The sequence below is a fragment of the Oncorhynchus mykiss genome, chromosome 3, assembly GCF_057628025.1.
Source record: "Oncorhynchus mykiss isolate SJ-2025 chromosome 3, ASM5762802v1, whole genome shotgun sequence".
Taxonomy (NCBI): Eukaryota; Metazoa; Chordata; class Actinopteri; order Salmoniformes; family Salmonidae; genus Oncorhynchus; species Oncorhynchus mykiss.
Window position 1 is genome coordinate 92,437,549 of NC_143024.1, and position 14,434 is coordinate 92,451,982.

Sequence of the window (14,434 nt, forward strand, 5' to 3'; positions counted from 1 at the left end):
TAATACACGTGTAGCCTATTTGAAACACCCTCTGAGCTCTGCACACTTTCTCAATTTATTTTAAGCACAGTCAGCACCATTTCTTTTCTCCTTTTCATTTTTTTTCCGTTGCTATAAAGTCAACAAAGTGGCTTTGTCAGCAACTGAAGAGGGCTGTATTTACTCTCCAGTTGCGCTCCAGCCTGGTTCCTGCAGTAACGGATTCTGTTTTCATCACATCTGTTTAATAATAACCATGTGAGGAACATTTAGACAGGAGTGCTGGAGCTCGTCCTTCCCCTCCTTAGCTCCCAGAGCCAGACCCAGGAGGGGTGTGAGCCTCAGTTAAAGCATGCTGCTGTGGATGAACTTTGACCCCCCCCCCAAAAAAAACAAGCCGTCCAACTCCTCCTATCTTGGATCGTGTTCCTTATTCTCTCTTCTCTTCTTTCCTCACTCACTCACTCTCCGTTTAAATGCCTCTGCTTCAATACATGCCCTGACATGCTGAGAAACGGGAGGGGAGGAGTGGGAAAAAAAGAGGACAAGAAAAACCGGAGAGCAGCTGAGAGGGTGGAGAGAGAGAGAGAGAGAGAAGGGGCGTGTGAAAGAGGAGGGAAATCCATATGAGCCAACTGTACGGAGAGACTCCAGAAGAGAAAATCGAGGAAGCAGGACTGTCAGCAGCAGATACAGAGATTTAGGGAGCATGTTAATGTTAGAAAGGTTTTGAGGAGATAACCACAGAAAAAAATATCCTTGTTTTAAGTGAGCCCTTGTGGTAATCTCTCACTCTGTGTCTCTCTTATTTTTTCTCTCTCTCTCTCTCTCTCTCTCTGACGGAGGACAGGTGTGGTGTGTGAGAGAGCGTGTCGGTACTGGATACATTCTATTCATGGTCCATTTCCTTATTTGTTTTTTTTTCTAACCTGAGGACCAGGTTGAGACGGCAGAGAGACACACTGATTGGCTGGAGGAACCTGTGGAGACATGACGCACCAGAGTGTCCAGAGGACTGATCCAAGTTGACTACAGACAACTGGGGGAGGATTAAGAGACTCTGAGATGGTATCTGGAGGAGTCCCCAGATCATAACGTCTGACGTTAGAACCTTCCGGACAGTTACCTTGTCACTGCCAGAGCTACCAAAGGTGTTGTGTAGTCTGTTTAAATCAAAAGAGAAACTGTAAGAGGCGCTGGGGAGTATGGGACGTTGGACCCGCGGTGGAGTGACTCCTGGTTAGTTCCCAGGGGGGCCCAATGAGTGGTAGCAGCCATAACACCAGCCTGCTACGGGGCCGCCGTTTCTACTGTCGGGAATGGGCCCTGGAAAAGCTCCAGCGCTGTCTGGAAGCCAAGCCCGCTCCCAGCCGGCCCCCGGGGATCCTGGTAACTGGGGGTCCCGGGGCAGGAAAGACAGCTCTATGCACGGAGGCAATATGGCCCACCTCGGACGCAGGGATGCGGGTCGGGCTGGCGCCCCACTGCCTTGCATTTCACTTCTGCCATCGGGAGGACGGGAGGAGCGTGGCGGTGTGGAGGTTTGTCCTGGGACTGGTGGATCAGCTGAGGGTCAGCCCCCTCCTCCCCCTGGGGTACAGGGACACACTGGACACCCCGTTGGTGGCTCCCACCCTGGAGCCCCTACACTGCCAGAGGGACCCGGATGACACCTTCAAAAGGTCTGCACTCTATATTACTCTGTAGCGATATATACCCCGTCTATTACTCTGTAGCGTTGCTAACCAACTGATCTAGACAGCTTTGTGAATTGCTCTGTTTTGATGTGAATTCAACACATTCTGTCTGCAAAAAAAAAAAAATGAATGTGACATTCTATAGAGAGATTTGAGGTTTGTCAAAAGTCAAACATTGAGTCAGTCAGATTGATAGGGATACTATATGTCTGTACAAATAAACCCATTGTTTTATTTGACAGTATAGTCAGTCACATGTTCACAGTAGCATGTGAATAGTCATAGTAGCAATAATGCATTTGGAAGGGAAGTGACACCGTCACCAAGCAGACCAGTTATCCAAGATGACTGCCCTTGACTACTTCTTACTGGTAACAGTGAGTTTCCATGAACATTCAGATTCCGTACTAAAAGCCTGTCACGGCTAGTGTTGTTCAGTCAAACAAAGAAGACCAGAAGAGCCATAGTGAAAAGCAAGCGATTGTCCCGCCTCCTTGGTTTGTATGAGAATGTATTTCTCCCCTCATAATACAAGTCATTCAAGTGCTCTCACAATCGACCTCCCAGTCTGAATGAACGCCACAATGCTATTTATGACACGTCCTTTCAGAAGCCAGGACAAAGACGTGAAAAATTGCGTTCCCTCGAAGTCGCAAGAGACCCGAGTCGTTGGTACCGCTTGGCGAGGTCGTCGTTCTCACGAGGACTCTCTCTGTCTGTCTGATGTTGACGTTGGTTGTGGAGGAACGCTCTCCCTCCTTGTTTGCTGTGTTTCTGGTGTGAACTATCAGGGCTACATTCCACATTTGCCCTCAGACTGACCCATAGCCCGGAGAGATCTTTGTGTGTTTGGCGCCCGAGTGAGAGAAAAAAGGGGGTTGTGGTTGAGCCACTGTCATGTGAACACTAAACAGTGGTCGACAAACAGGGGAAACATGAGCTTGGAGTGGCAGCGAACGCATATACAGAGAATCCTTAGATTTGAACAGATGCCAGCTGGAACCATTAGAGTCCTATATAACCGCTTAGCTTACACTGTCAACATCAACAATGGCTAGTCGACCCAACTACCAACCACCTTTTCCACTGCCTTTCTTACAGGTATATTCCCTTGTAAAGTTAGTCCTTAACCGTCCGTTAAACTACGCCATTCTCCCTAGTCTTATCTAATTGCTGTTTCACAAGGCCTGCTGATAAACGTCTCGTCTGTTTTAAACCAGAACTTTGGGATGATTAGGGCTCACAGGGCCTGTTGTCAGCCTCTTCTCCACACCGTGTCCAATTACGGCAGGGCTGAGAGGGTCAAAGGTTAGCCCGTGGCCAGGACCACGAGGACAGGATGGAGCAGGAAGCCCTCAGTCAGTTAAAGGGCCATTAACGTGGTTCTGGGCATGCATGTGCTCAAGACACGCACGCACGCACGCACGCACACACACACACACACACACACACACACACACACACACCTTCCCTGTTATCATATTAGTAAGAAAAAAACTTGTGACCAATAAGTTTTGGAATGGAGCTTTTAAATTCCTTCTCTTAAAAGGCTTTTACATAAAACTCAAGCTGAGTCTATTGTTCAGTAATGAGAATTGAGAAATGAGAGAAATGAGTAATGAGAAAAAAAAGGACTGCAACTTTTAATATCGTGTTCACAAGGCTGTATTGTATCAGTACAGGTGTGGGCCAGAGAGACTGAAAAACAGCTTCTATCTCAAGGACATCAGACGGCCAAACAGCTATTTATTTTACAAGGCAAGTCAGTTAAGAACAAATTCTTATTTACAATGACAGCCTACTGGGAAACAGTGGGTTAACTGCCTTGTTCAGAGGCAGAACGACAGATTTAGGACAGATCCCTGACCTTATCAGCTCAGGGATTCGATCTAGCAACCTTTCGGTTACTGGCCCAACGCTCTAACCACTAGGCTACCTGCCGCCCATCATGAGCTCAGAGGTTGCTGCCTACATTGACTCACTAGTCACTTTAAACAATTCCACTTTAATAATGTTTACATATCTTACGTTACTCATCTCATATGCATATACTGCATCTTATACCATCTATTGCATCTTTCCTATGACACTCGGTCATCGCTCATCCATATATTTATATACAGTTGAAGTCTGAAGTTTACATACACCTTAGCCAAATACATTTAACCTCCGTTTTTCACAATTCCTGACATTTAATCCCAGTAAAAATTCCCTGTTTTAGGTAATTTAGGATCACCACTTTATTTTAAGAATGTTAAATGTCAGAATAATAGTAGAGAGAATTATTTATTTCAGCTTTTATTTCTTTCATCACATTCCCAGTGGGTCAGAAGTTTACATTCACTCAATTAGTATTTGGTAGCGTTGCCTTTAAATTGTTTAACTTGGGTCAAACGTTTTGGGTAGCCTTTCACAAGTTTCTGAGTCAGGTCAAACTGAGTCAGGTTTGTAGGCCTCCTTGCTTACACACGCTTTTTCAGTTCTGCCCACAAATTTTCTATGGGATTGAGGTCAGGGCTTTGTGATGGCCACTCCAATACCTTGACTTTGTTGTCCTAAAGTCATTTTGCCACAACTTTGGAAGTATGCTTGGGGTCATTGTCCATCTAGAAGACCCATTTGCGACCAAGCTTTAACTTCCTGACTGATGTCTTGATGTTGCTTCAATATATCCACATAATTTCCCTTCCTCGTGATGCCATCTATTTTGTTTCCCCATGATGTCAAGCAAAGAGGCACTGAGTTTGAAGGTAGGCCTTGAAATACATCTGCAGGTTCACCTCCAATTGACTCAAATGATGTCAATTAGCCTATCTCAGAAGCATCTAAAGCCATGACATCATTTTTTTGGAATTTTCCAAGTTGTTTAAAGGCACAGTCAACTTAGTGCATGAAACATTTCTGACCCACTGGAATTATAAGGGAAATAATCCGTCTGTAAACTCTTTTTTTCTGAAGAATTACATTTCATGCACAAAGTAGATTTCCTAACCGACTTGCCAAAACTATAGTTTGTTAACGAGACATTTTTGGAGTGGTTGAAAAACAAGTTTTAATGACTCCAAATGTATGTAAACTTCTGACTTCACCTGTATACATTTTCTTATTCCATCCCTTTTAGATTTGTTTGTATATTTTTTTATCTAGGCAAGTACAAATTCTTATTTTCAATGACGGCATAGGAACAGTGGGTTAACTGCCTGTTCAGGAGCAGCTCAGGGGTTAGAACTTGCTACCTTCCGGTTACTAGTCCAACGCTCTAATCACTAGGCTACACTGCTGCCCTTAAATTCTGAGGTTAGTTACAGTATGACTGTACAGAGTGAATGTGCCTTTCGTTGCTGATTAACCGCTTACATTAAAGCGAGTTTTTGTTGGGGAATTGTTAGATTACTTGTTAGATATTACTGTTGGAACTAGAAGCATTTTGCCACACTCGTATTAACATCTGCTAACCGTGTGTATGTGACCAATAAAATTTTATTAAAGAGGCTGTATGGTATGTTTACGTTAGCTGACACCTTCCGTTTGGATCCTTCTGGAAGTGTAGGAGTGTGGAATCCATTGTTGAATGCCCAAGGCTGTTCAACAAAGACTTCATAGTGTTACATAGCCTTTTACAAGTGTCATATTAATTACTTCATTCCGTTTATATCCCTGCTGAAGCAGACACTAGCAGGGTGACAGACACTAGCAGGGTGACAGACACTAGCAGGGAGACAGACACTAGCAGGGTGACAGACACTAGCAGGGTGACAGACACTAGCAGGGTGACAGACACTAGCAGGGTGACAGACACTAGCAGGGAGACAGACACTAGCAGGGTGACAGACACTAGCAGGGTGACAGACACTAGCAGGGTGACAGACACTTGCAGGGAGACAGACACTAGCAGGGTGACAGACACTAGCAGGGTGACAGACACTAGCAGGGTGACAGACACTAGCAGGGAGACAGACACTAGCAGGGTGACAGACACTAGCAGGGAGACAGACACTAGCAGGGTGACAGACACTAGCAGGGTGACAGACACTAGCAGGGTGACAGACAATAGCAGGGAGACAGACACTAGCAGGGTGACAGACACTAGCAGGGAGACAGACACTAGCAGGGTGACAGACACTAGCAGGGTGACAGACACTAGCAGGGAGACAGACACTAGCAGGGTGACAGACACTAGCAGGGTGACAGACACTAGCAGAGTGACAGACACTAGCAGGGTGACAGACACTAGCAGGGTGACAGACACTAGCAGAGTGACAGACACTAGCAGGGTGACAGACACTAGCAGGGAGACAGACACTAGCAGGGAGACAGACACTAGCAGGGAGACAGACACTAGCAGGGAGACAGACACTAGCAGGGTGACAGACACTAGCAGGGAGACAGACACTAGCAGGGTGACAGACACTAGCAGGGTGACAGACACTAGCAGGGAGACAGACACTAGCAGGGAGACAGACACTAGCAGGGAGACAGACACTAGCAGGGTGACAGACACTAGCAGGGAGACAGACACTAGCAGGGAGACAGACACTAGCAGGGAGACAGACACTAGCAGGGAGACAGACACTAGCAGGGTGACAGACACTAGCAGGGAGACAGACACTAGCAGGGAGACAGACACTAGCAGGGTGACAGACACTAGCAGGGAGACAGACACTAGCAGGGTGACAGACACTAGCAGGGAGACAGACACTAGCAGGGTGACAGACACTAGCAGGGTGACAGACACTAGCAGGGAGACAGACACTAGCAGGGTGACAGACACTAGCAGGGTGACAGACACTAGCAGGGAGACAGACACTAGCAGGGTGACATACACTAGCAGGGTGACAGACACTAGCAGGGTGACAGACACTAGCAGGGTGACAGACACTAGCAGGGTGACAGACACTAGCAGGGAGACAGACACTAGCAGGGTGACAGACACTAGCAGGGTGACAGACACTAGCAGGGAGACAGACACTAGCAGGGAGACAGACACTAGCAGGGAGACAGACACTAGCAGGGTGACAGACACTAGCAGGGTGACAGACACTAGCAGGGTGACATACACTAGCAGGGTGACAGACACTAGCAGGGTGACAGACACTAGCAGGGTGACAGACACTAGCAGGGTGACAGACACTAGCAGGGAGACAGACACTAGCAGGGTGACAGACACTAGCAGGGAGACAGACACTGTTAAAACAACTGGGACGCCATAATGTCTTTACCCGCATTAAATTACTCACACACACTAAACTCCCACTGTTCCTGGATTACACACACACACACACACACACACACACACACACACACACACACACACACACACACACTAAACTCCCACTCTTCCTGGATTACACACACACTAAACTCCCACTCTTCCTGGATTACTCAATGATTTTTACAAGGCCTAAGTGTGGTGAAGCCACCCTCCCAGGTGGGACCCAGGGGACTCTATAGAACACCATATAGAAGTGTCCTGTCCCAGGGGACTCTATAGAAGTGTCCTGTCCCAGGGGACTCTATAGAACACCATTTAGAAGAGTCCTGTCCCAGGGGACTCTATAGAACACCATATAGAAGAGTCCTGTCTCAGGGGACTCTATAGAACACCATATAGAAGAGTCCTGTCCCAGGGGACTCTATAGATCACCTTATAGAAGTGTCCTGTCCCATGGGACTCTATAGAACACCATATAGAAGAGTCCAGTCCCAGGGGACTCTATAGAACACCATATAGAAGTGTCCTGTCCCAGGGGACTCTATAGAACACCATATAGAAGAGTCCAGTCTCAGGGGACTCTATAGAACACCATATAGAAGAGTCCTGTCCCAGAGGACTCTATAGAATACCATATAGAAGAGTCCTGTCCCAGGGGACTCTATAGAACACCATATAGAAGAGTCCTGTCTCAGGGGACTCTATAGAACACCATATAGAAGAGTCCTGTCCCAGGGGACTCTATAGAACACCATATAGAAGAGTCCTGTCTCAGGGGACTCTATAGAAGTCTCCTGTCCCATGGGACTCTATAGAACACCATATAGAAGAGTCCTGTCTCAGGGGACTCTATAGAACACCATATAGAAGAGTCCTGTCTCAGGGGACTCTATAGAACACCATATAGAAGAGTCCTGTCCCAGGGGACTCTATAGAACACCATATAGAAGTGTCCTGTCCCAGGGGACTCTATAGAACACCATATAGAAGAGTCCTGTCTCAGGGGACTCTATAGAACACCGTATAGAAGTGTCCTGTCCCAGGGGACTCTATAGAACACCATATAAAAGAGTCCAGTCTCAGGGGACTCTATAGAACACGATATAGAAGAGTCCTGTCTCAGGGGACTCTATAGAACACCATATAGAAGAGTCCAGTCTCAGGGGACTCTATTGAACACCATATAGAAGAGTCCTGTCCCTGGGGACTCTATAGAACACCATATAGAAGAGTCCAGTCTCAGGGGACTCTATAGAACACCATATAGAATAGTCCTGTCCCAGGGGACTCTATAGAACACCATATAGAAGAGACCTGTCTCAGGGGACTCTATAGAACACCATATAGAAGAGTCCTGTCCCAGGGGACTCTATAGAAAACCATATATAAGTGTCCTGTCCCAGGGGACTCTATAGAACACCATATAGAAGTGTCCTGTCCCAGGGGACTCTATAGAACACCATATAGAAGTGTCCTGTCCCAGGGGACTCTATAGAACACCATATAGAAGAGTCCTGTCTCAGGGGACTCTATAGAAAACCATATAGAAGTGTCCTGTCCCAGGGGACTCTATAGAACACCATATAGAAGAGTCCTGTCCCAGGGGACTCTATAGAACACCATATAGAAGAGTCCTGTCATAGAACATATTTAGGCTTGTCATGGAGTATATACAGCTGCAGCGATCGGTTAGCTGCTCAGATAGCTGATGTTTAAAGTGAGGGAGATAAAAGTCTCCAACTTCAGCGATTTTTGCAATTCGTTCCAGTCACAGGCAGCAGAGGACTGGAACGAAAGTGATGATGTCCATATACTAAATTATGTAATGATGATGTAATAATGATGTAATGATTATGTCCATATACTGAATGATGATGTAATGATGATGTAATAATGATGTTCATATACTGAATGATGTAATGATGATGTAATGATGATGTCCATATACTGAGTGATGTAATGATGATGTAATGATGATGTCCATATACTGAATGATGTAATGATGATGTAATGATGATGTCCATATACTGAGTGATGTAATGATGATGTAATGATGATGTCCATATACTGAATGATGTAATGATGATGTTCATATACTGAGTGATGTAATGATGATGTAATGATGATGTCCATATACTGAATGATGTAATGATGATGTAATGATGATGTCCATATACTGAGTGATGTAATGATGATGTAATGATGATGTCCATATACTGAATGATGTAATGATGATGTAATGATGATGTCCATATACTGAGTGATGTAATGATGATGTAATGATGATGTCCATATACTGAATGATGTAATGATGATGTTCATATACTGAGTGATGTAATGATGATGTCCATATACTGAATGATGTAATGATGATGTAATGATGATGTCCACATACTGAATGATGTAATGATGATGTAATGATGATGTCCATATACTGAGTGATGATGTAATGATGATGTCCATATACTGAATGATGTAATGATGATGTAATGATGATGTCCACATACTGAATGATGTAATGATGATGTAATGATGATGTCCACATACTGAGAAATGTAATGATGATGTAATGATGATGTCCACATACTGAATGATTTAATGATGATGTAATGATGATGTCCATATACTGAATGATGTAATGATGATGTAATGATGATGTTCATATACTGAATGATGTAATGATTATGTCCATATACTGAATGATGATGTAATGATGATGTAATGATGATGTCCATATACTGAATGATGTAATGATGATGTAATAATGATGTTCATATACTGAATGATGATGTAATGATGATGTCCATATACTGAGTGATGTAATGATGATGTAATGATGATGTCCATATACTGAGTGATGTAATGATGATGTAAGGATGATGTCCATATACTGAGTGATGATGTAATGATGATGTCCATATACTGAATGATGTAATGATGATGTAATGATGATGTCCACATACTGAATGATGTAATGATGATGTAATGATGATGTCCACATACTGAGAAATGTAATGATGATGTAATGATGATGTCCACATACTGAATGATGTAATGATGATGTAATGATGATGTCCATATACTGAATGATGTAATGATGATGTAATGATGATGTTCATATACTGAATGATGTAATGATTATGTCCATATACTGAGTGATGATGTAATGATGATGTCCATATACTGAGTGATGTAATGATGATGTCCATATACTGAATGATGTAATGATGATGTAATGATGATGTTCATATACTGAATGATGTAATGATGATGTAATGATGATGTCCACATACTGAATGATGTAATGATGATGTAATGATGATGTCCATATACTGAGTGATGTAATGATGATGTCCATATACTGAATGATGTAATGATGATGTAATGATGATGTCCACATACTGAATGATGTAATGATGATGTAATGATGATGTCCACATACTGAGAAATGTAATGATGATGTAATGATGATGTCCACATACTGAATGATGTAATGATGATGTAATGATGATGTCCATATACTGAGTGATGATGTAATGATGATGTCCATATACTGAATGATGTAATGATGATGTAATGATGATGTCCACATACTGAATGATGTAATGATGATGTAATGATGATGTCCACATACTGAATGATGTAATGATGATGTAATGATGATGTCCACATACTGAGAAATGTAATGATGATGTAATGATGATGTCCACATACTGAATGATGTAATGATGATGTAATGATGATGTCCATATACTGAATGATGTAATGATGATGTAATGATGATGTTCATATACTGAATGATGTAATGATTATGTCCATATACTGAATGATGATGTAATGATGATGTAATGATGATGTCCATATACTGAATGATGTAATGATGATGTAATAATGATGTTCATATACTGAATGATGATGTAATGATGATGTAATGATGATGTCCATATACTGAGTGATGTAATGATGTGTAATGATGATGTCCATATACTGAGTGATGTAATGATGATGTAAGGATGATGTCCATATACTGAGTGATGATGTAATGATGATGTCCATATACTGAATGATGTAATGATGATGTAATGATGATGTCCACATACTGAATGATGTAATGATGATGTAATGATGATGTCCACATACTGAGAAATGTAATGATGATGTAATGATGATGTCCACATACTGAATGATGTAATGATGATGTAATGATGATGTCCATATACTGAATGATGTAATGATGATGTAATGATGATGTTCATATACTGAATGATGTAATGATTATGTCCATAAACTGAGTGATGATGTAATGATGATGTCCATATACTGAGTGATGTAATGATGATGTCCATATACTGAATGATGTAATGATGATGTAATGATGATGTCCACATACTGAGAAATGTAATGATGATGTAATGATGATGTCCACATACTGAATGATGTAATGATGATGTAATGATGATGTTCATATACTGAATGATGTAATGATGATGTAATGATGATGTCCACATACTGAATGATGTAATGATGATGTCCATATACTGAATGATGTAATGATGATGTAATGATGATGTTCATATACTGAATGATGTAATGATGATGTAATGATGATGTCCACATACTGAATGATGTAATGATGATGTAATGATGATGTCCATATACTGAGTGATGATGTAATGATGATGTCCATATACTGAATGATGTAATGATGATGTAATGATGATGTCCACATACTGAATGATGTAATGATGATGTAATGATGATGTCCACATACTGAATGATGTAATGATGATGTAATGATGATGTCCACATACTGAGAAATGTAATGATGATGTAATGATGATGTCCACATACTGAATGATGTAATGATGATGTAATGATGATGTCCATATACTGAATGATGTAATGATGATGTAATGATGATGTTCATATACTGAATGATGTAATGATTATGTCCATATACTGAATGATGATGTAATGATGATGTAATGATGATGTCCATATACTGAATGATGTAATGATGATGTAATTATGATGTTCATATACTGAATGATGATGTAATGATGATGTAATGATGATGTCCATATACTGAGTGATGTAATGATGATGTAATGATGATGTCCACATACTGAATGATGTAATGATGATGTAATGATGATGTCCATATACTGAATGATGTAATGATGATGTTCATATACTGAGTGATGTAATGATGATGTAATGATGATGTCCATATACTGAATGATGTAATGATGATGTAATGATGATGTCCATATACTGAATGATGTAATGATGATATAATGATGATGTCCATATACTGAATGATGATGTAATGATGATGTAATGATGATGTCCATATACTGAGTGATGTAATGATGATGTAATAATAATGTTCATATACTGAATGATGTAATGATGATGTAATGATGATGTCCATATACTGAATGATGTAATGATGATGTAATGATGATGTCCATATACTGAGTGATGTAATGATGATGTCCATATACTGAGTGATGTAATGATGATGTAATGATGATGTCCATATACTGAGTGATGATGTAATGATCTTGTCCATATACTGAATGATGTAATGATGATGTAATGATCTTGTCCATATACTGAGTGATGTAATGATGCTGTAATGATGATGTCCATATACTGAGTGATGATGTAATGATCTTGTCCATATACTGAGTGATGTAATGATGATGTAATGATGATGTCCATATACTGAGTGATGATGTAATGATGATGTCCATATACTGAATGATGTAATGATGATGTAATGATGATGTCCATATACTGAATGATGTAATGATGATGTAATGATGATGTCCATATACTGAGTGATGATGTAATGATGATGTAATGATGATGTAATGATGATGTCCATATACTGAGTGATGTAATGATGATGTAATGATGATGTCCATATACTGAGTGATGTAATGATGATGTCCATATACTGAGTGATGATGTAATGATGATGTCCATATACTGAGTGATGATGTAATGATGATGTAATGATGATGTCCATATACTGAGTGATGATGTAATGATGATGTAATGATGATGTCCATATACTGAATGATGTAATGATGATGTTCATATACTGAGTGATGATGTAATGATGATGTCCATATACTGAGTGATGATGTAATGATGAAGTAATGATGATGTCCATATACTGCTGCAGCTGTTGGGTTTGTTTATGTTCCATGTGTGATGAAATACCAGCTACATTCCATTCCAATAAATGACTACTCCTCTCTCTCTCGCTCTCTCTCTCTCTCTCCCTCTGTCTCTCTCTCTCTCTCTAGGGCGGTGTTGTTTCCCTTGCTGGACCTCCCTCCCCCAGAGAAGTCCCTATTCCTGGTGGTAGACTCACTGGAATCGGGGTATGGGGCCGGTGAGGTGGCCAGCTGTGCTGGGGCTCCAGGGAGGAGCAGCTCTATATCAGATCTCCTATCCAGTCACCAGCACCTCCTGCCCAACTGGCTGCTCCTGGTCTGCTCAGTGCGCAGACAGAACAAGGCTGTGTGTAAGATGTTCTCAGGTATGTTTGGGAGATGTCTGTAGACACGGGCAGGAGTTGCGGGACGCTTTTAAAATGGTCTTCTATCATGTGGAATGCGCGTGCTAGCACTGCGATGCAGCGTCTTAGACCACTGAGTCAAATACAACAGGTGTAGTAGACCTTACAGTGAAATGCTGAATACAACAGGTGTAGTAGACCTTACAGTGAAATGCTGAATACAACAGGTGTAGTAGACCTTACAGTGAAATGCTGAATACAACAGGTGTAGTAGACCTTACAGTGAAATGCTGAATACAACAGGTGTAGTAGACCTCACAGTGAAATGCTGAATACAACAGGTGTAGTAGACCTTACAGTGAAATGCTGAATACAACAGGTGTAGGTTACCTTACAGTGAAATGCTGAATACAACAGGTGTAGTAGACCTTACAGTGAAATGCTGAATACAACAGGTGTAGTAGACCTCACAGTGAAATGCTGAATACAACAGGTGTAGTAGACCTTACAGTGAAATGCTGAATACAACAGGTGTAGTAGACCTTACAGTGAAATGCTGAATACAACAGGTGTAGTAGACCTTACAGTGAAATGCTGAATACAACAGGTGTAGTAGACCTTACAGTGAAATGCTGAATACAACAGGTGTAGGTTACCTTACAGTGAAATGCTGAATACAACAGGTGTAGTAGACCTTACAGTGAAATGCTGAATACAACAGGTGTAGTAGACCTTACAGTGAAATGCTGAATACAACAGGTGTAGTAGACATTACAGTGAAATGCTGAATACAACAGGTGTAGTAGACCTTACAGTGAAATGCTGAATACAACAGGTGTAGTAGACCTTACAGTGAAATGCTGAATACAACAGGTGTAGTAGACCTCACAGTGAAATGCTGAATACAACAGGTGTAGTAGACCTTACAGTGAAATGCTGAATACAACAGGTGTAGTAGACCTTACAGTGAAATGCTGAATACAACAGGTGTAGTAGACCTTACAGTGAAAT

The 14,434-nt window shown here is 41.7% G+C and overlaps 1 protein-coding gene across 1 annotated transcript in view; it reads left to right on the forward strand.

The window, feature by feature from the left end:
• The first annotated feature begins 585 nt into the window (after positions 1–585).
• The window catches only part of ankrd50l (ankyrin repeat domain 50-like), a 22,379-nt gene continuing 8,530 nt past the window's right edge, over positions 586–14,434 (forward strand). Inside the window, exons 1-2 of the mRNA XM_036975297.2 lie at positions 586–1,661; positions 13,209–13,444. Of these exons, the coding sequence (XP_036831192.2) occupies positions 1,240–1,661; positions 13,209–13,444 (658 nt within the window). The 5' untranslated portion in view covers positions 586–1,239. The remainder of the gene's footprint in view (positions 1,662–13,208; positions 13,445–14,434) is intronic.